General features: G+C 34.2%; 1 protein-coding gene and 1 long non-coding RNA gene across 7 annotated transcripts in view; one reads left to right on the top strand and one right to left on the bottom strand.

The window, feature by feature from the left end:
- The window catches only part of PCDH7 (protocadherin 7), a 290,144-nt gene that overhangs the window by 133,529 nt on the left and 134,378 nt on the right, over positions 1-22,237 (top strand). For 2 of the 6 annotated variants that reach the window (XM_072037711.1, XM_072037713.1), the window contains exon 2: positions 1,820-2,036. The exons of 1 other annotated variant lie outside the window; for it this stretch is intronic. In XM_072037711.1, coding sequence (XP_071893812.1) covers positions 1,820-2,036 — 217 coding nt within the window. Of the gene's footprint in view, positions 1-1,819; positions 2,037-22,237 lie in introns of those variants that run through there. 3 more of the 6 variants (XR_011809212.1, XM_072037712.1, XM_072037718.1) reach the window with 3 other exon arrangements.
- LOC140002500 (uncharacterized) lies at positions 15,439-22,047 on the bottom strand. Its single transcript, XR_011809218.1, has 3 exons — positions 21,529-22,047; positions 15,719-15,938; positions 15,439-15,629 (listed from the first exon to the last, which is right to left on the bottom strand). It is a non-coding gene; the product is annotated as an uncharacterized lncRNA (long non-coding RNA).

The raw sequence follows: 22,237 nt of genomic DNA, 5'->3' as shown, positions 1-22,237 counted from the left end.
TACTGTTTCCTCATACTTCAGTGAAAGGAACAGCAAGTCTATTTTTAATGTGCTCTTTTAATCTGCGTTATTTGTGCTCTCAATTCTTTTGTTTTGCTCCTCTATTCTCCTCACATTTGATATATTATGAAGCCTTAAATTAAATTGCTATAAAAGCACTTTTCAGCTGAAGAATAGGAAACTTTAAAAGGTCAAAGACTCACCAGAAGAATATCATGACTTGTAGCTTAGAATTTTCTCATATTTATAGCAACACTCACATTTGTAAAGTTCTGATCTACTTGTGCCAAGAAGGCTCAGTGTTATATTTGTACTCCTGCCACTTTATCATCAGCATTGAATATTACATTATATCTTAAAAACAACTGTAAAAATACTAATTCCAGTTGAAACTCCAGCCCTCTACTTCTAAATGTAATGTGGACTCCTGTTCATCCAGACTTGTATAAGTGGCTGTAGTTGCTGTTTCCTCCCTTCTGTTGTGCATACACATTTCCACCCTATAGTGTGATGAGAGGTGCCAGTAAGGGTGTCTCATTCTAACATACTGCTGGAAACACATCTGAATATGAAGACAAGCAGCACCCTCAGATCTCATATTCTAAACATAGGGAAGTCTGCAGAGTGTCTTATAAAAAGGATCAGTCAGTGTTTGTTTTAGAAGGTGCTTTCTAGAATATGTATATACCTGCATGCACATATTATGTATGTGTGTAAACACATTTGTCTGTGTTTACATACATATATAACATATAATACATAATATGTATATAATATATACACAGTATTTGGGCATACAAATCTATGTGGTGAAATTAGGTTCTTTATTAGAATATCAGATGCTTTTCTGTGGTTTTCTAGCCTTGTTAACAGTAAATTATTTCAAATGTATCATTACTGCTGAAGTGCAGTTTAAATCCTAGGAGAATCCACTAGTTTTTTTACTGAATATCCTGCCTGCATTTAGTGTCCTCAGAAATGGGAAGGATTGACTCTCCCACTTCCTGGAATATTCACAAATGCCAAAGTTCAGCATGTAGACTTCTAGAGCAACAGTAATATCTGTCATTTTGAATGAATACAAATCTATAACAATCTATGTTTGTACAGTCTCAGTGGAAACATGTGGTGTCAGCTGTGCTTGCAGTACTTTAAAGACTTCATTAAGTTAGCTGGCAACACACCCTATCTCCAGGCACTGAATTTTATGGCGAAGAAGCTAAGAGTCTGAACTCAAACTTCTTTTTCCCTTCCCCCCTTCCAATTTTCCCCTTCTTCTCCCCTTACCCTCCCCTTCTCCCCTCTCCACTTTTTAACTTTTTGGTGTCAACTAGCTTCTAAAACCACAAGAAATTATTTTAAAGAAGCCTTATGGATGTGTTGCTATGTTGCCAATTCACATAATATAGTTTACCTGTGAGAATTTATACCCACCCATACCCTCTTATACATATACATGCACACACTGTCAAGTACTTTTATGCAGTCTGATATAAACTCCATTCAAATTATTACTATTGAGTAAGGGAAACTGAACAGAATTTATAAATAATCATAAAATAGTTTGCTTAGCTTATGCAGCTGCTTGAAAGGAGTCTATACAAAACTGCATGATGGTTCTAGACTGGCTATGACACTAAAAGTCCCCAGATACTCTATCCAGTGGCCTTTTAAGGACTGTACTTACTGTTTGATTTAAATTAGAAAAAATTGTTTAATGAGTAAATGTTGAAATACTAGTTTGCTTAAGTCATGTTTTGAGAATCAGTTGTTCATAGACTGAACTTTTCAGTGACATTCAGAATCTTTTCTCTTGCAGCCATTTCGTAGAGTGACGTTTTCTGTTGTGAGTCAGCCTCAGGACCCACATCAAGGGTCATTGCAGAGTTGCTATGACAGCGGTCTGGAGGAGTCAGAAACACCAAGCAGTAAGAGTTCATCAGGGCCAAGACTGGGTGCCCTTCCACTCCCAGAGGACAACTACGAAAGGACTACGCCGGATGGCAGTGTTGGTGAGGCAGAGCATATGGAAAATGGTAGGGGCAAACACAACATTCACACACATAATCTCACTAGCAAGTGATACTAAGTAGACTTTTGAAAGGTCAGTCCAAAAAAATAAATAAATTAATTAAATAGTTTAATTGTAAGTTTTTTATTTTAAACTTTGTTAAAATCCAGATACATAAATTAATGAAACATAACACTACTAATAAACCCAGCACTTTTTTCTCTTTACATGTTTTTAAAACTATACTGCAGAAGCAGTTAAAACATTGACAAAATACCAGTAGAGGCCTGGGGAGATGGTAATTGAATTAATTTCCATATTTTTCATTTTAGATAAAATACCATATATCTTCTTTTCCTTCCATTTTTGATTCAACAGCTACTTAGGAAATTTCCCAGAATGTAATATGTACAGCATCACAGAAAGAAAGCAGGATATAAAAACCCCACTCTAGAGAATTCTTTTTTCCCCCAAAATGCTATATAGTCTGTATTCAAAATAACACTGAGTGTCAAGTCCATTCTTCGTTATTTAGAAAAGAAGGATGTTACTTTCCTTTTGTTCACTTTATTTTGGACAATATTTTTAGAATATCTTATTCAAATTCAGCATCTATTTATGTAGAAGGGGAAAAATTTCATTTCTTATTTATGCTCTAGTAATTTTTCATCAATTGCAAAATAAAAGTCATTTAAATTTCTTATTTTCTGTCTAAAACTATTTAGATTTAAAAAAAAATCTTTTCAATTTGAAATATATTTCATAAACCCTGAATGATTTACTGCACTCCACTTACTGGCCTTCATCTAAAGTTTTATGAAGTCAGGCACTGACTTCATTGTGTTTTGATTTGTCCATAAACAATAAAATAAATTACTGTATGTCAAAGTGTACAAATTTTTGATAACCAATGAAATAATGGGTTTGCTAATCCAATTGGAATTGTTGGGTATACTCGAGGGGTGGTGTATTTTCTGGTATAGACTGACTGAATGAGTTTGGATAAGCATATGTTTTAGTTTTTCAGAGATTACAGCACTGGTTAATTGTTCTTCATTTTCTGTCTTTCCTGAGATAGACACGTTTACCAAATAAAAGTAAATTGTTTTCCATGGTAAGATATTGCCAAATCTAGTATAATTGACTGAAGAATGTCTGTAGCACTCTACAATTGCTTATAATGTATATTCCCCCAATAATTGATCAATTAATTCAAAAAGAAGATGGTATTATCCATCTAAAAATAAGATATTTTAGGTTATGTATAAGTGTGTGTGTATATGTATTCTACTTGTTTGTTTGTATGAATATGTCTCTTCATGTTTACTTTTTCTGTGTGAGTGATAGGGGAAAAAATGATACTGGTACTACAAGAAAAATTGCAGAAAAAAAGATTTCCAGACATTAACCCTAAAATAGGATGATTACTTCATTGTCTGTTTTGCGATAGACTTTGGTTAAGAAAATCAAACTAAACAATTTGTTCATTTCCCTAGACATATAGCAGTATAGTTGGTTGCTGGACATGAAATTCTGAGTTCAGAAAGCGTGTTAACATGGAGTATGTCTTAACCATATAGGAAAAACTGGAGAGCAACAATTGAACATAATTTTGAGTATATTCTGTAGCCAATGAAAATAACCACCTTACTGAAACATAACTGAAAATGAAAAGTGCTTGAGTGGTGTGAAAAATGAAAGCAAACCAGTTTATTTAAGTTTTTTTAGTTGATGTTGAAACTGGCAATGCATTCTAGTAATAGAAGTATTTTTAAACATTACTTTGATTTTTTCAAAGATGATAACTTATGTTTGGTAGGATAAACTTGTTTGATTCAGTTTTAAAAATAGTATTGTACAGATAGAGTAGTTAGAAACGTATAGACAAATGTGTTATTACATGAATAACTGACTGGAATCAAAAGTATCTTGAAAAAAATATTGTATGGCAGGAACTGCATACAATAATTAAGGATTCCTTCTCCTTTATATAACCTTGAACTGAGACCTTTGAAAGGTGGGTGACACTGTGATGAAAATTATAATCCACAGACTTTTGGAGTTTTCTGTCACATTTTAAAAAACAAGATTTCAACAGTTGGATGTCATCCGCCTCCAGAATTTTTTTGTTAACATTAGTCTATAAATAATGACAGAACAGGATAGAATGTACTTTTGTTCCTCCATATATGCAACATCTGACATTTGAGTAAGTTTTTTTTAAGTCCACTTGTATTTTAACTATTTTAAGCACAATTGTATTGTTCAAATTCTGATAATGTAATCTTCAATATTAATGGATCAGTCTGACAGAAATAGAATTGGAATTGAAATCTGTCAAGTGTTCAATTTGTCACATTTAATTGGAAACTAGGTAAGATACAGAGTTTAGCTCGGTTAGGTTTTAATTAGAATTTATACTGGGTTTTCATTCAGATTTTCCATGGAAATGACAATTTGAAAGCTACCTTAGTTCTTGTTAGTACTTGGAATATTTACTATTTAATTTCATTTGTCATGAAAAAATGCAGTTATAATTAATTGCTTTGGGTTTCCACTCATTTTAAAGTTTGCAAAGATCATTTTCAGCACTATTCAATAAACCGTCTGATGTGTTTGATACGTTTTTGTGCCAGATAAGATGACTAAGGAAAACGAGTCGTTTTTATAGTTAAGGAAAATGTGAGAAGGTTAAGTTCACAACAAGAGTAAATACAAGATTCAACTTTCTGTTTGCTGGTAAGATGCCTCTTTCTACTTTCTCAGGCTAGGGTAAACCACTAAAATGAAACAACAGGGAAAGGGGGTCATTTTTTTTAAGAATATGTTGTGCATTGCCTGCCAGCCTACGTGACTGTCAGATGTAGATTGAAGTTTTGTTCTGATGATTAGCTGTGGTGTCAGATGCAGGCAAAAAAGAAAAAAAGAAAAAAAAAAAAGAAAAGAAATGCTAGCAGATTGACTGTGAAAATTCAATATGCAAAGATCTTGTTAATTAGTAAAATCTGCAGAACCAGAAGTTACTTCTGAGTTAATTTATCCCCTGCCCTTGGAGCTTTCCTTACAAGGAAATTCTGCTCATATGTACAGCCTTCTTCTCTAATTTTGCTGTTAGAATGGCACTGTCTTAATGTGAATTGCACAATAATTTTCTCAAGAACATTTTTATTACATTTGTACTTGTATATCAAGTTTAAAGACATTACCATGGTAAACGAGTTTCCTAGTTTTTTAGTCATAGCCTTCTGTTTCTGACAATGCCTAATGCAAAAATCCTATGGCAGCTACTTCCAGAACTACTTTACCTCCTGACTCTAACAGTTAATAGTCAGCATATGCTTTAAATTGTGATTTTCGAAAAGATAGTAGTAAAAAGGAACCTAAGTTGTCATGAGACGTAATTTTCTTAGTGTTACTGGCCTGAATGATATCTTTCAACAGTGAGTTCCTTTGAAGGCTATTAAAATTGTTTTGTTCTTATTAGCTTTTTATACATTTTTCTCTTACTATACATCTTTAGTATACGTACTTTTTTATAATTATAAGAAAGAGCATGGAAGTATTCAATTTTACTCTTTAAATACTGTGGATTTTGTTTCCTTATCATTTGTCTTTTCTCAGAACAATATATTCCTAGTCTTTGGTCAAGATGTGCGTGTTAATTTTTTTCTTTCCATGAGCTTCTGCTTTATATTCCAATGTGGGGGTAACTAGAGATGAATATTCACCATTCGTGGAATGGACAAAACATCCTTTTAATATTAATTTCTATGCTATTAATCATACATAGAATATTTAAGCAGAACTTTTCATTGTTCTGTTTCACATTCATTTACATAGTTCTGCTAGGTCTCTCTTGTCTTTCTTGAAATCTTCTTAGAAATATTTGATTATACTCCAGTTTTTCAGATTTTTGTATATTTGGTATTTATTTTTAAGTGGCCTAATCAGTTTGATTCTTTGTTAAATATAGATAAATACCTCTGGCAGTGAATCTGCAGCACTGTAGATTTTGGCTCACATGCTCTTTCTTAGGAGATTTGTTCCCATGCAGTTGTAATTAGTTGTAATTGCTTGCCACATCTGAGATATCTACGTTAATGCTAGCTCAGGTATTTCTGCATGAACATATCTGTTATCTGCATTTAAAATGCAGTGCAGCATTCTAACTCAGCCTGTATTTCAGTAGCGAATATGTAAAGGTGGGAGAACGGCAGTCATCTCTGTGAAAGAAGGAAAAATAAGGGAATGGTTTACAGCTGACATTTTTACAAGGGGAAATGGAGTCAAGAAAGATTAAGGAACATGTCTGAAGTCACACAGGAAATAAGGGGCAGAGTTTGAAGAAGAGCTCAGGATTTCTGTGATTCAGTTACTTGACTCCTACAAAGAAATCAGTAGATAAATTACACTCCAGCTGACACATGGAGGACTAAAAACCAAGAAAGAGAAGTGCATTATCAAGGTTCATACAGTCTGATAATATGCTACATTCACAGCGACAATTTAAGATTTAACTGTAAGTGTCAAAGTTTCAGTGTAGAGCAGGAATTCATGGTATGTAAGATAATGACTTGAAAATGTGAAAGGAATTTTGATGATTAATAGGTTTACTTAATTTTATTTATGAGTCTCACTTTTGCTTGTAAGGTAGAGTATCTGTCTGTTTTCTAGACAAAACTGTTAATAAAGTGAAAAAAGAATCAATTAGTTTACAGAATCCATTTCCCTTTAGGTTTTTACAGTGCAAATAAAAATACAGGTTAATGTTCATGAAGAGTTAAATGTCCTTATTGTAAACCAGACATTCATTGGCTTGCTTCAAAGAATCTTTGCAGTTCCCATTATTTTCAGGTGTACTCTTGAATTCAGGTCCTGAAATTGCATGTGAATAGTTCTGTTTTTAAACTCTACTGAAAATGTTAATGCAAGTAATGCTGATGCATACATCAGAGGGTTTGAATCAGTAAAGGTTTTCAATATAGTGATAACATGCTAATAGTTTTGTTGTTTTTTTTTTCTTATTTCAGTGCTGCATCCCCTGTTTCTTAAACGTTACCCTGCACGACTCCAAAATACCAGACAGTGCTGCACAAATTATTGTATAATGTATATACATAAGAGTTCTTATCCTCGTTTTTGATAAATCCCAACCTATAAATATACACACAATGAACACTGGAGTCTGTAAATCTAGCAATATATACATGGTAATGTTTTAGAACACATATTCTGTGACATATGTCTTGTGCCAATTTGTTCTGAGAATGGAATATTCTGATAATATCTGTAAAAGGCAATTTTATAAGAGGAAAATCAGTTTCTCAAGCAGAAGACGACTTCACAGGGATCTGTGTTATAGTAGTATAGCCTTATGTAAGAAAATGAACCTACCTCGGAAAAACTTGGGCTGTTTTGGTCCTTGATTTCTTTCCCCCTTTTTAATCTTTTACCATGTTTATTTAGATGACCTTACTGCATATGTCAGCTTTTTTACCAGAAGAACGTATGGTTTGCTAACCTATGTGCATAGTAATACTTTAAAATTCAAAACCGCATGGTATTCTTTAAGAGTTACTGTGCACTTTGAAGTGTTATATATGTATACTTAAAAAGAAAATGAGGGAAATATATTTTGATTGGGTTATACATTGCTTGTGCTCATATATTTTTACTTCATTAGGTTAATGACAATATAGAAAGGTAAGCAATTCTTTTAGGTTGTGAATTACATGGCACTACACTTATTTTATCTTATCTGCTATTCTATGTTTACATTGTACTTCAGCATGCAAAGCAAAGGACCAAATATAGGCCAACTGTGAGCAGAAATAACTGTTTCAAACTACCAGAACAGTATGTTGTTTATGTCCTCTCTCCTTATCTTTTTATTTTCTGTGACTATCCAGAGAAACACCAACAACTGCTGCATGCTTTCTATTCATGAAGTATGCCCAAGTATCATTGTGAATTGTTTTCAGCTTGATTAGGATTTTGGGTGCTCAGACAGTGCATGATTGGATCTGCTGGAATCATAGAAGGAATGCACACCTCTGTGTTGGAAATCTACCCCTACTCATTGATAGCAAAGCTAATTCTTTGTTTTTCTGATATTCTGAATAGCATTGTTATTTCTCCAGCTATTCTTTGTTGCTCTCGCATTGTATTTGCTCTAGTTCCCTTTGTACTTCATAGTGAAGAGCAGCATATGGCTCACTTAAAAAAATTAATATTATAAGATTGTTTCCTCTACTTATGATTTCAGTATCCTACTCTTGAAAAGAAAATACATATGACAATAATTGCTTGCCACTCTTAAAAATGGTATATTATTACCAGACAACTTGAACTACCTTTTACTAAAACATATTTCTCTTTCATTACCTTTAAAAGATGAAGTCATATTCCATCAGTTTTTAATCAATAACTTGAAAATGGAGAAAGATGCATTCTTAAGGATGCGTTACTGCAGTTTTGTCTGTTAGAAACAGTGAGGGAAGGGTTTATATGCATGCATGTGGGTGTGCATGCATGTACACTTCTTGGTGAGTCAGTTCTTACTGCAAATACCCATGAGATCTATACAGCTGCACTTACATAACCTGCTTCATCTATGAATTTCAAATCAATTCAATGAGGTGGATAGGAAAGAACATACTAAACTGAGAAATGGAGAACTAAATCATCATAAAGTGAGGTGGTATGTCCAACGTCATCCTGTGAATTGATCTTTTGTCTGGTAATTGATCCAAGAGGTAAAGCCAAACACTGTCCATTCCCCAAGGAGTAATAATTTGGAGACCAACTTCCAGTTTGCCGTCAAGTTGATGAGAGTTTTGCTATTGACTTAGTGGAGTTAGGCTTTTATCCAAGTCCTCCGTGCCAGCTGGTAGCTCAGGCTGCCTCCCACTGATGCAGACTGCAGAACTCTTTGATACTGTCAGAGTCCTAAATGTGGACAGGGGACAAAATGCTTTCCAAAATTTACAAACTCAAGGAAGAAGAGGTTTATGAATGGAATATTTAGCAACCTTTGCATCCACATCAGGCTCTTTTCTGGACAAAAACAAATGCAGATAGTCAACGGAAATTTATTTTTCCTCAGTCCCAAGGAGTTCTTTCAGCATGCTGCATTTCCCCTGTACTCTGTAGTTAATGACATTTTCTTCAGTTTCCTGGACAACATTAGATCTTTCTGTCCCTTCTAATCTTCAAGTATAAGGATGATCCAAAAGAAGTCCTTTATAAGGGGTATTTCTTCTCCATTTCACTGGAAAACGCATTTTGTTTTCTTGGTTTCTTCTGTTCCATTTATTTCATTTTTCATTACACCAGATGTCAATATTTTATTATATAATACCTATATAAAATTGATCATACCATTTTGGACTTTCTCATACAGTTTAGATGTTTGCACTTTGATGTTTTAAAAGCTGGGGTAGTTTTTATTACATGCAAAAAAAAAAAAAAGATTGATGAAATCAAGAGAAGAATCTCTATCTTTTCATTGAGTCCACTTAAAAACAAACAAAAAACAAAAAAAACCAACAGTTATTATTTTATTGCTATCCAGAACAAATATCTGACAGTATTTTCAAAATGGTGTATCTGGGCTGAAGGGCCAAGAGCATATCTAGTTGCCCTCACAATTGCACCTAAATGATTCACAACAGTAACAAAGATTGGTGTTTAAAAATCTGCATACAAACTCAAATACCAAGTGCACTGAATTGAAATGGGCTCATATATGCTATAATCATACATTTAGATCAGTTAACTACCCTTATATAGTAAAACTTCACCTTGAGTTATAGTGGAGTGCAAGTACAAAGAATGTAAGTATTATCCTGAGTTATTGATATTTAGAGAATTTACATAGGCTGCTCCATTTTCACATCTAAATAAAGTCACTTCTTACACTGTTATTTCTTAAATAATTTGTATTAAAGATGTATAAAAATCTAAAAATCACTGACAAAACATACATACAAAAAATAATCAGTTTTGCATTTCTTTTTACATCTAATTCATTTTTACATTGGATTATAAAAAAAAAGCAACAAAAAAATTAGACTGAAAGTAGCTGTGTTCTTCTTATGTACTTTAGCAAATATTAATGTGAGATTATGCCAAAATGTACAGAATGTTATTTAAAGGAATTAGAAGCCCCAGTACGATATGCAACATTTGGAGTTCTGAAAATTCTACTTTATAGGAAATAATTGGTCTTCAGAGAAAAAATAGCAATTTCTTTAAGGACCAGAGGATTTCAAGGGCAGGGTAATATAAATTCAGACATTTCAGATACTGCTGAATCTTACTGTAGTGTCACCTATAGTGTGTTTTATGTGTCTCAGCAACACAGCATTCAATGTGAATGTCAAATGATTGAATACCTAGAAAAATGATAGTATGTGCTATTCATGCGAATTAGGATTTTTGATAAATTATGTCAATTTATTTGTACAGAAATTTAAAATAAAATTCCAGAGGAGGTTGACTTGTATTGGGCAAGGAGCAACAACAACAAAAAAGATTTTAAAGCTCAAACATAGTTTTATGCACAGATAAAAGCAAAAGCAAAGACATAATTTATTATGGGAGAAACTGTAGTTTATTAATGTGCCTTTTATAAGGGTGGTTGTGTTTTACATTAGACTGAAGTATTCTAATACTTTAAAGCTCACATCACAGTTTACTTTAAATGTGCTATTAGAAATAAATCAACATCAATGATTGATCCATTGATTTTTAAAAGAGCTGCCCATTCTCATACTGTAAAGGACAAACACATCTCAGTAAATAATAATAAAATATAGACAAATAAAAAGGATAGATGATTACAATATGCATTTCTATCTACCATATAAAATAATTGAAATTAAGGCAAGAGTAAAAATTTTTGCTTGGGTGATAGAAGTAAAGCGTACAGGCAGTAAAGGAAGAACAGCATTTATGGAGTTAATTTATTTTGCTAGTTGTTTGGTTGCTCTTGGAACCAAATGAACGTGCCCATACTGGCTTTCCCAACTTGCTTGTCTTAACCTGTTTTTTGCTGTATCTAAGGAACAAATCAACCCTAAAGCACCCTGCGGGGGCACTTGTTCTTTTACTAAGCAATCTGTATTATTTCATCAACGAGAGAAGTAAAATCAAAGTGCATCATATCTGAAATCACATGTAAACAAGCCATAGGACAAGCTCAAACCAAAGTGTTTTCTTTTCCTATGGGTTTATGACAGATTTGTTTTCTTGATCCAAGGATTCTCTCTGTCCTCTTTTTTTATTTTTCCCCCAGAGATTTCAACAGTGTTATAAAGACCAGTGTCCATAGAGGAGATCTTGGAAAAAGACTTCTTAAATCAAATCCAAATAAACCAAAAAGCCTGTAGCATTTGTATGCTGCTGTCATACTACCCTCAAAGTGTTTCAACTGTGCTGCAGGTTAATTATTTTCTTATGCAGGAGCATTTTACTTACAATTAACTCATACTGTCTTTAAAGAGGAGAATGTGTCCCCTTCTTTTGGGGCAGTGCAATGACATTTATATTATCATGAGATGTTGAAGTAACATGTCAATGGAATTTGACATTGCAAGCTTTTATTATGAACAGAAGGCAAAGAGATCTGATGTAATTTCACTTTCCACTGCTATTAGCTAATAACAATCTTTTATTCCCTATGTGGAGAATAGAAACCATTTTGTTTTAACAGAATATTTGAAAAAATAAATTTAAGCACATGTATCATAAGCTATTTTATTAATGTCTTTCAATGTTTAATTCTATTACCAGTAGCTGTCATTTCCTGCTACTGAATTGCGTAATTTGTGCTAACATACATTTCATATTCCATCTATTGCAGTAATAATACAGGGATTATTGTGATATGCCAGTAGATTTGACAGCCCTGGGAATGTGATTCTTTCTGCTACTCCATACATAGCCGTCGTTCAGGTACATAAGAGAGTAATAAAATAGTCAACATTAGTTGTTTTCTAGGTTTCTCGTGTTTTTTAGGGGGGGGGGGGCGGGGGAGAAGAAAGAGCAGCATTATTACATAGGATGATTTTTAAAATGCAATCTATTTAAGTATTTGTGTTGTGTTTCAAGATGTCTGATTCAATGTCCCACAGCATGATTAAGGTACTGTATTTAATGAAGTTTCATTGTTGTGTGACAATGTTTGGTTAAAAAAAAAAATAGGCAAAGAAAGCTAAAATTAAATCTTGGCTTAAAAAATACGTAACAAATGTTTTTATGCTTAGTGAAGATTTGTAATGGCATGATGATAGAAATTTCACTATGCCTTGTAAAGCATTCAAGAAAATATTTAAGCTGCCCTGAAGCACTGGAAAAGCACTGCGTGATCCATCTGATAATATGCAAGGAGCCTGCATATTCTGACTTAAAAGTGTTACAGTCCATACTGGGACCCCGTTTCCAGCATGTTGCTGTACAGAAGTACAGCGTACTGGCAGAGGAAAGAAACAGCGTGGGCTTTGGTTCTACTCTGAGAATGTTGTGGCCAACAGTCTGAGATTTTAACAATTAGCATAGGCTGAGGAGACCTGAAAGAAAACAGGATTTAACAATTTTGACACTGTATGTTACCCTTTTTTATTAAAAAAAAAAAAAAAAAAAGGCAAAATAATCTATTCTGCCCATAGTTCTCTACCTAGATGACACCAAAGGTGGAGGGGAAAGGGTAATAGGAAAAAAGTATATCAAATTTTAATCTGTACCAAAATGTCTTCCGTGTGTGTTTTGATCTAAGGGACTCAACAGCAGTGTGCAAAGGGCATGAGTAGAATTGATTTTTCTTACCCTCTGTTTCCACCTATACTGGAAATGGCCATATCTGCAGAATTAAACTTTGGGAAATAACAATGGCACGAGAAACTGGTTCATGGACAGACTCTGATGAAGCAACATGGGCTGAGAGTCAAAGGGGAATACATCCTAGGTATTACAAAGAGCAATACATAGGACAGGCTCTGTCCTGTCACAGCGCACCATTTTTAACAAAGAATGTTCCTCAGAGGCATAGCTCACTTGCTAGGAGCACAGATACAGAAACCTGAGACACAGTCAGATCTAATCTAAATAGTAATGGGAGAATACAGAAAAGCTCAAGATGCCCCCAAAGATTCAGATAAGTGAATATTTTTCTTGTGCTTTTCTGTTGAAAAGGAAACAATTGCCTTTAGCTTTTACCAGGTAGAGTCCCATATGCTATTGCTCACGCTGTGAATGTTAAGTGGACCTTAAGACATTACCCTGAAATTTCTTGACAAACATTAACTGAGTAAATTAAGGAAGTTATAAAACTCAAGTCTCTAACAGAGTTCATCTCTACCAGGCACTTGTTTTTACTGCCACCTGACTTTTAGAAGTTTTGGTTTTTTTTTGAGAAGGACTTAAATAAACTGTACTGAGAAGACTAATTTGTTTATTACAGTGAAGATAAACAGTAAGAGAACTGAACCAAGACCAGGTCAACAGTGATAGAAAGTCATTACAATAAGGCGGCAGTTAAGTTGCTTGTGTAAAATTGAGTTAGCACCCAGAGGACATTACCTATTGGATAGGTGCTCATGCCCCCAGGAAGCATTAACTAGCATCCTGGTTGAGATTGTAACCAGAACAGTTGAGAAAAAAGGATCTGATATGAAGTCCACAATTATTGGCATGACAGTGGCTGCCAAATGCTACTATGTATGTATCATGGACAGAATTTTCTGTCTAATCACAACCTGTCACTTCCTATCAGCATCAGGCTTATGCAGAAATAAAAAATCCACCTAGGACTGAATTTCAACAATGGATTTAAATAGTTTTACTGAACAGAATAGTGATATTGAGTAAAGGAGATTACTCAGGGCATAAACTTCAAAGCAGAATGGGTTCCTCTATTTCTGAGCACTTGTACTAACCTAATTTTAAATGCTCTTAACATGAAGGAACTCCTCCAAGTTCAGATCAGCACAATATAAAGAGTTTTTTTTAAATGCTGCCACAATTAAAAATGCTATGTATTGTCTTCTGGAAAATAATGGTACTTTATTAGCAATGAAACTCAGGAGTGCTTGTATTCTACTCACTGAAAATAAGGTCAGTTGTTCTCTTCCAGAAAGTATGGAACAATCAGAATTGAATATATGTGTGTGTGTGTGTGTGTGTGTGTGTGTGTGTGTATATATATATATATATATATATATATTATTTTTTAATAGGCTCGAGACTTCTAACAAATTCTGCTCTCTTAGAGAAATAAATTTTTCTAAACTTTACCATATTGGTTCCATTATTTTCTCTCACAAATATCTCTTGAAACCTTCTTGTGTTTTGATTTTCCAAGTATCTTTACTACTTCATTGATAAATAATCCCATTTTCATCCAATTATATGTATATGTGCATATATATATATATATATATATATATATATATATATATACACATGTATACAGCATAGTTCCCAAATAAATGTTGAGAGAACAGTCAAATACAAAGAAATCTCTGTAGTTCGGAGAGTTGGAATAAAAGTGCCTTTAAAAATGTGATCATTGCTGTGATCATTGATGTATTCTTGGAGAGCAGAGAATCCCTGTGTTATGCCTCATAATCTGGTTTAAACATCTCCAACATCTTAAGCAATGAGAGGGTTTACTAGGACTTGCCCACCTCATGTTTTGCTACTAATCCTGAAAGGATTATTCATTTACAGCAATTAAAACAACCTCTTGTAGAGAGACTAAATCTGAGTTATTCTTACGTTTCCACATCTCATATAGGACTAAAATTTCCATTAAACAATGCTGCAGTAATCACTACTTTTTTTTTTCATTGGGAACTGCAGTCTGCACAAGGGATAAAGTTAAGCATACAAGCATGTCTTAAGATTCAGCTGTAAGGAGCTAGATTAAAACTTCCCCCACACTACTGTAGCAACTGTGTAAAGGAGGGTTTCTTTAACTGTTGGAAATAGCTAAATTTAATTTAAGCCTTAAAAGCATATAGGTCCTATATTTTGCAACAGTTTTTCTTTTAACTTAAGCTTTACACTGAGACATAGTGAAAACACCACACAGAACCTATTCAACCAGGCAACCTGTTCCCTACCACTGTGTCATAACTAATGCTATCAGTGGGGATGCAGAATTGTAGGAAATAGCTACAGATGTTATTTTTTAATGTTTGATTGTAGAAATTTGAATCGAATGCTAGCTGTATGCTAAAGCACATTAAACTGTCTAATTCCTACAACTCCTGAGCTGCTTGTATATAGTAGAATCTTAATGTCAGGAGCCATGGAAAACCTCTGTTGAAAACCAAAACAACACACACACACACCAAATTAAAACTCAGAACAAAAAAATGAAAAAAACGCCAGACAACAGATTGACCACCTCAAAGGGACATATATGAATTTATGATAGTTTTAATTTACCTTCAGATATTTTCAACTTTATTTTGTTATTTCTGTGCTTCATTTTTAACACCTGAAGGCTAGCTATATATATATATTTCATATTGCTCATAACTCCTGGAGCTGTGGCTTTAGCAAAAATAACATTTCTGCAATCTGGCACTTCTGTATGTCCCACAAGACACTCCTATAGGAAATGCAGAAGAAGAATCATTAAGATGACTAGTAAAGATAATTATATTTAGAAATCTTCCTACTATAAAATAATGTCATTACCTAGAGCAAAAGACCATTTACTTTTTTTTATTCTATCAGTGATTATTGTCTTCGCTATGTATATATATATCCAATTCTGAAATAGCATGACTTGTTCTCCCATAGCATCACATAAAATGTTGCTGAGCTTAGTGAGAGCTGTGGTGCTTTGTGTCATGGAAAATCCGACAAAAAATGCAATGTCTGTACTTTCCAAATCTCTGATAACTGGAATTCAAACCTGGAAAAAAAAAAAAAAAGACAAATGTTAAGATGATCTTATTATTTTTAAAGAAAACAGTGAGAGGACTTTATTATTTCCTCAGCTTTCTAGCAGGTAAAGGTTTTATGAAAATTTTGGTGTACTGTCTAGTCTGAAACCTGAGCTTGGACAAACTTTGAAATCTTTGCAGTTACTACCACGGTCAAGTAGAGAAAACTATTTATTTTTTTTTTAACCTTAGTAGAGATTTCTTGCAAAGACCCTACCTTTGGTGAAGTGAGAGAAAGAAAACAAAAATACGTCTATGACATGAGACTTCTAAGACTTAAACAAAAACATCAACAAAACACTTTACCAAAAAAAAGTTGGAAATTAATTACGGGTAAATAAAATGATACCCTTACTCCAACAATAAGCAAACCATTAATCAGTGATTAATCAGCAACTCAGGTAGCCAAATAGTAATCCTTGCATCATGCAAGGATTGCAGTTGCATCATGCTGCGTCAGCAAGAAATAAACAGCTTCCACCTTTGAGTGCAACTTAAGAGTTCATTTCACAGCATATATGAGAACAGATACCAAGAGCTGGAAAGTCCTGGATCTGTTTTTCAGCTCTGCTGCAGTCAGTGTTAGACAATGAGCTAATTTGTTAATCAAAAAACAGATGCAAAATCTATTTCATAAAGTTAATAGGAAATTCTTTAGAAGTGAGCTTCTCCAAGTGAAGACTGCTGATAACGGAAACTTTCATGTACGTTACTTCCAAGCACTAGGTAAAGTAAGCTCAGCCTTTACCGTGACTATTCTCACTCTTCAGAGAATCTTTATATTCATTGTTTTTTTCCAAATGCGTACTTGTCAACAAATGAAAAAAAAAACAACAAAAAAAAAAACAACAAGGGAAAAGACATATAGTGGCTAGATATGGCACAAAATATTCTTTTGCCTAAGTAAATATTTTCCCCCAGGGATGAGAAAAGTGTATTAAGTAAGCTAAGCTCTATGTGCCCATCCTATTGATTTTATAATGGAAGTAGCAGTGCTCAATTCAGGTTGCTCAATTCAGGTTGCTCTGACTCTTTCCAGACCTAGGTGTTGTTTTATTTTTGTTTTGTTTTACCCTGAAAGGTTTATTATTAACAAATATATCTACTGTCTGTGCGTGTCGGGGAAGAGGAAGTTCACAAAGCTTCCACTACTCCAGCAGCTGTAGTGAAGGGCCTTTCCTATCTTAACACCTAACTTTAACACAATACAGTAGTTTTCAAGAGAATTTGTATGTTTGTATTTTGGGTATCTTAAAGAAATAATCTTTTGAACAATGACTTAATTTTAGTGTAGTATATAGGAGTACTATTGATTGTGAGGTAACACAGGTCATTTTGCTGAATGTTTTGGTAGGCGTAAAGAATAATTACCCTTCTGTTACGCATGAAGAAATAGCTAACACTGTAATTAACGCAATGTTAAATCATCCTTGTAGGTGTTTAAAAATATTTTTTACAGCTTCCTGATAAAAATGATAGTCTATTCTCTGGTAGTTTTGGAGTTCAAAGCAAGAAGCAATGCCACAAATTGTATATTAGTGAAGATGCCTCTTAGTTCTTCCAAAATGCAGATTTATGCTTCATTTTGGGTTTTTAATAACTTTAAAAAGCATGTGTCTTATGCAAACCTTCCAGAAACATATTAGCCAACATAGCTGCAGCTTTTTAATTTTTGTAATTGTCATAAGAAATAAAGAAACTTACAGCAGATAATTATGTGACAACAGTATAACCACTAATGTGAAAATGGCTTCAACAAAAGTAACTTTCCAGCATTAATTATAATAAATGAGATTCTTTAGTTAGAGACAACGAGAAAAGGGCATTTTATATTTATACTAGGATTATACTTAACATTTTTTCTTACACTTTAAGGAGCCATAAATCTAACGTTTTAAATTATTTATGTTACATTCAATTAAAGGTTAAGTTCAGCTAGCTAAGAATAATCATAATCTAAATAAGAAAAATCCATTAAATACTTCATTATGCATTTTTTTAAGGAAAATGGATTTTAATAATTTCAAGCACATAGGTACTTTGGCATACACTGCAGTGTTTTTCTATTCCTTCTGTTGAATTAGAAGAGTAGGTAGACAAGGCTCTGATTCTAGGTCATTCACACTTTCTTTCCTTGTGCACCCATGAACCTCTCTGTCATTGTTGAGCTATTTGAGCTCTGAGCTCTGTTGAGCTCAAGAATGGCTGAGGTCACTGGGCCTGTTCAGCCTGGAGAAGAGGAGGCTGAGGGGAGACCTCATCGCAGTCTACAACTTCCTCGTAAGGGGGTGTTGAGAGGCAGGAGACCTTTTCTCCATTAACACCAGTGACAGGACCCGCGGGAACGGGGTTAAGCTGAGGCAGGGGAAATTTAGGCTTGACATCAGGAGGGGGTTCTTCACAGAGAGGGTGGTTGCACACTGGAACAGGCTCCCCAGGGAAGTGGTCACTGCAGCGAGCCTGACTGAATTTAAGAAGAGATTGGACTGTGCACTTAGTCACATGGTCTGAACTTTTGGGTAGACCTGTGCGGTGTCAAGAGTTGGACTTGATGATCCTTAAGGGTCCCTTCCAACTCAGGATATTCTATGATTCTATTTATGGAAATTTTTCTAGGTTTATTGACCTTTGAACTCTTGTTGCATAGATTAAAGCTCAGTTGCTCTTTTACATGTAAACACATTTTTTCTTTAAAATGCCGGCTTAAAAGATGTTCCTATACTAAAGGTGGTGTTTCATTCTGGTCATATGCCAATTTCTAATCCCTCAGTGGGAGGAGAATGAGGAAAGGGAGGGGGGCGTGTAGAGAGGGACTTTCCTTGCAAGAAGGGCATGAATTCTTCAGAAATATCAGCAGTCTAAAAGAGTAGTGGTGGTTCCCTCCCTGCCCCCACCCCCTTTCCTGGAAAAATTACAGGAGTTTTGTTTCAGTCAAACCTGATTTAAGTCATGTGTTTCTCAAGAAGTGAATTCTATATATGAAACAGAATTCTCTTCTTTGATATTACAGGCAATAATATCCTACAGTGTATTTCTTTATAATCTGCACTTACTTTGGTATACATACTGTTCAGATCTGAAGAACTTCCAAACCTTTCCCCCCCACACCTTTTACATTCAAATTTCACTACTACTACTGTTGCTTATTTTTGTTAAATTTTTTTTTGGAGTTCACTTTACATTATATAATTGCATTTGAACTATTTTTATTGTTTTCATTTATTTTAATATTATGTTAACATATGAAGGAAAAATCCAATTTATAATTTTATTCTCTAGAAAAGCAATGTTCTTTTGATTTCTAGTTACTCTTGGTAGCTGTGTAGGTTTTGAAATCCTTTGGGCTTTTTTAAAATCTTTTTTCTGTGAAGGGTTTGTAGTCAATAGTTGATTATACTAATGGTAAAGGAAATTGTTTGACTTCAAGTATAATAAATGGCAAAATACTTAATGTCTCTTGTGAGTATTACCATCACATCATGATGATAATATATCATGTAGCTTATTAACCTTGCAGGGGTGCAAAAATAAAGCAGCAGGACATGCTGCAGCAGAAATATTTTTTTTATCACTGCTTGGTGATTTCCTGTCTTACAGTAAAATACCAAGCAAACTACTAATAACAATGGTAGACATATGTTAAAAAAAAAATCCTAGTTTTTTTCCTACCTAGTTTGTTTAGAGCACTGAAAATGAAAAATTCAGAGCAAAACCTAACATATGATAATAGTTTTTCCTTAAAACTACCCAAATGAAGTCTACCATGAAAAAGTTGACATTATTATGCAGAAGATATAGTAGATGACCTAATTCTTTGCTTTGCTTGATTATTCCCTACAGTAGCATGTGCTTAACAGCATGCAAACAGAATATGGGTGTTTTTTACTTAGGTCTCTGAGCAATACAGGACCTTTTGTTAGGGTGCAACATTGCATGGCATATCCAAATAACATAACTTATCCCCTGCATAAATTCTCATCTTTTTATTGTCTGCTGTAAAAAGGAGTGGTTCACTCTAAGGCTTTTTTTTTTTTTTTTTTTTTTTTTAAATCTTCAGTTCAAGAAACTACTTTTTATGTAGCACAAAGGAATGTTGTTTGTGGGGAGAAAAAGGAGAAGAGCACAGATTTGACCATGTTCCTATTCTTTATTCAAAGAGTGTTTTACAGACCTGTTTGTTAAAGATACCCAGTCCATACTTGATCTGTAAAGGTCAGTTGTTTATATATCTCCAATCAAATAATAAAGATTGATCTAACATGGCTAGTTTTTATTTTCAAGAAAAATCCATAGGCCAAATCATGTTGGAATTAAAACATTCTTGAAAGACATAGAAAGCATTTCCTTCAGTAAAGCCATGCAACATGGAAGAAGTAACAGCAACTCTAAATATTCATTCTTCTGAAAAGGTTACCTTTGAGATTTATTTTTTTTCATAAAACAGAGACGGTACAGAGTGGAAGAAGCCTCCCACTCAGCAGTCCCATTCTCTCACAGACAACTTTGTCATATACTTCCTGCTATAAATTTGGTTGAGCTCCTTCTTAATATGACTAACAAGAAGGAAAAGCCAATTTTTACACTTCTGTTATGAGGCAGACAGAGTCTACAGTTTTGAAGATGAAAAATGATTGTATGGCCACTTCATTCCTTTTTGTCCTTATGCCTTTAGTCCTTTCCATTTCTGGGCTATGAGATAGTCAAAATTTTCAAGTACAAAATGTTTTGCAGTGCAGTTCTTCATTGAGCCTAAGTCTGTGGTCTCCAAGCCAATGTTCTTCATTTCCTTTATCTGTGTGGAGTGATCCCAAGCTTTAAGCATTTGTTTTAAAGCCATCTAGTATTGGCAAAACCCCACAGATTTGGCAAATTCTCCAGAAGCCTGGATGAAGACTTGTATATGCAGTATTCTAGCTGAGTTGTTGATAACACTTGAGTCCACATGGAACATACATGCAAAGCTGTATATGCAGATATATAGAGAGAACACATTTATGCAGTAGAGAAAAAGTTTCTATAAAATATTCAATTTTTTTCTTTTTTTTTCCCTCTGTTCCTTTTTTTTTTTTTTTTTTTAAAGAAACAAGAAAAAGAAGAAACAGAAGTGGTAATATCCAATTCCAGATGCAATAATTTTTTTGTGTTAGCAGTGTAGAAATAATTAGTAATGATTCAAGATGTTAGACAAATATTATTTCCACTCTTTGGTATTTGCAGAAATGTTGGTGGTCTTTGCAATACAATATTGCTTTGAATCATTAGAATAATGTAAGGTAGTTTGAAAAACAGACAAACTAACCTGCAAAGAATAAGAGAATATCCAAGTGTTATTTGATACATCATCTTCAATTACACTCCAATTAACATTCTTAAGTTAAAAAAAAGGGAAGACCAAAAATACTTCAGTAGATGTGTTGAATGTTTCTGCATCAAAGTGTCTCTGGAGATTGTGACGTGCATTATTTTTAATTGGATCATGGCTTTAACAATGGTATAAAGTAAGACATGTTCACCACCTATATTCTATAACTTATTTTTGAGAACAAATTTAGTACTTACGATGTAAGACTCGGAGGCCAAGGTGCAGCTCCCTGTTAACAGTTGTTGAAGCTGCAGTTGCTCAAGACCAGAGACAAACCAGTTCATTACGCTGAAAATTGAACTGCAGCTTTTCCAAGCTCTTAAACAGATTAGTTACTCCTTCACTTACATGAGCTGATTCTGGAGCCTGACCATAGGTGCTTCCCTTTACCACTGTCTCTAGGAAGCAGAATACATCCATAGGGCACTGTTACCTATTCCTGTGACATTGACACCTCTTGAAATAACAGAGATGTTGCTTCCCCACTGACAGTGCTCCTAAATCTTGACACAGGTCTCCTCTAACGCAGATGAATGGACTGTAAGATTTTGGTTCCAGTTTCTAAAAATTAGTCAAATTAACTGAGACTATTAGCCAAACTCTAAGCAGGTTAATTAATTCAGGAAAGCACCCATCTTGTCTGGAAGGTAGTAATCACAGCTAGCTTCTGCCATTTGAGCTGAAGATGTGTTGCTTACCAGCTAGAACCCTCACCTGACCACACAACCATCAATAGCAGGTTGAGCTGAGCCACAGTCAGTGCTGCCATGAAGTCATGCTCAGCTGTATAACCTGAGTAGAGCCAGCATTCCTATCTATTGTTCACATTGTAAACAAGTACTCAGGCAGTCACATCTTCACACATACTACTTGCTGGTCATTACAAAAATAAACAAAAAAGTGAGG

This window comes from Anas platyrhynchos, chromosome 4, assembly GCF_047663525.1.
Source record: "Anas platyrhynchos isolate ZD024472 breed Pekin duck chromosome 4, IASCAAS_PekinDuck_T2T, whole genome shotgun sequence".
Classification (NCBI taxonomy): domain Eukaryota; kingdom Metazoa; phylum Chordata; class Aves; order Anseriformes; family Anatidae; genus Anas; species Anas platyrhynchos.
Note: the sequence above shows the minus strand (reverse complement) of the source record. Positions and strands in the feature narration are given on the sequence as shown.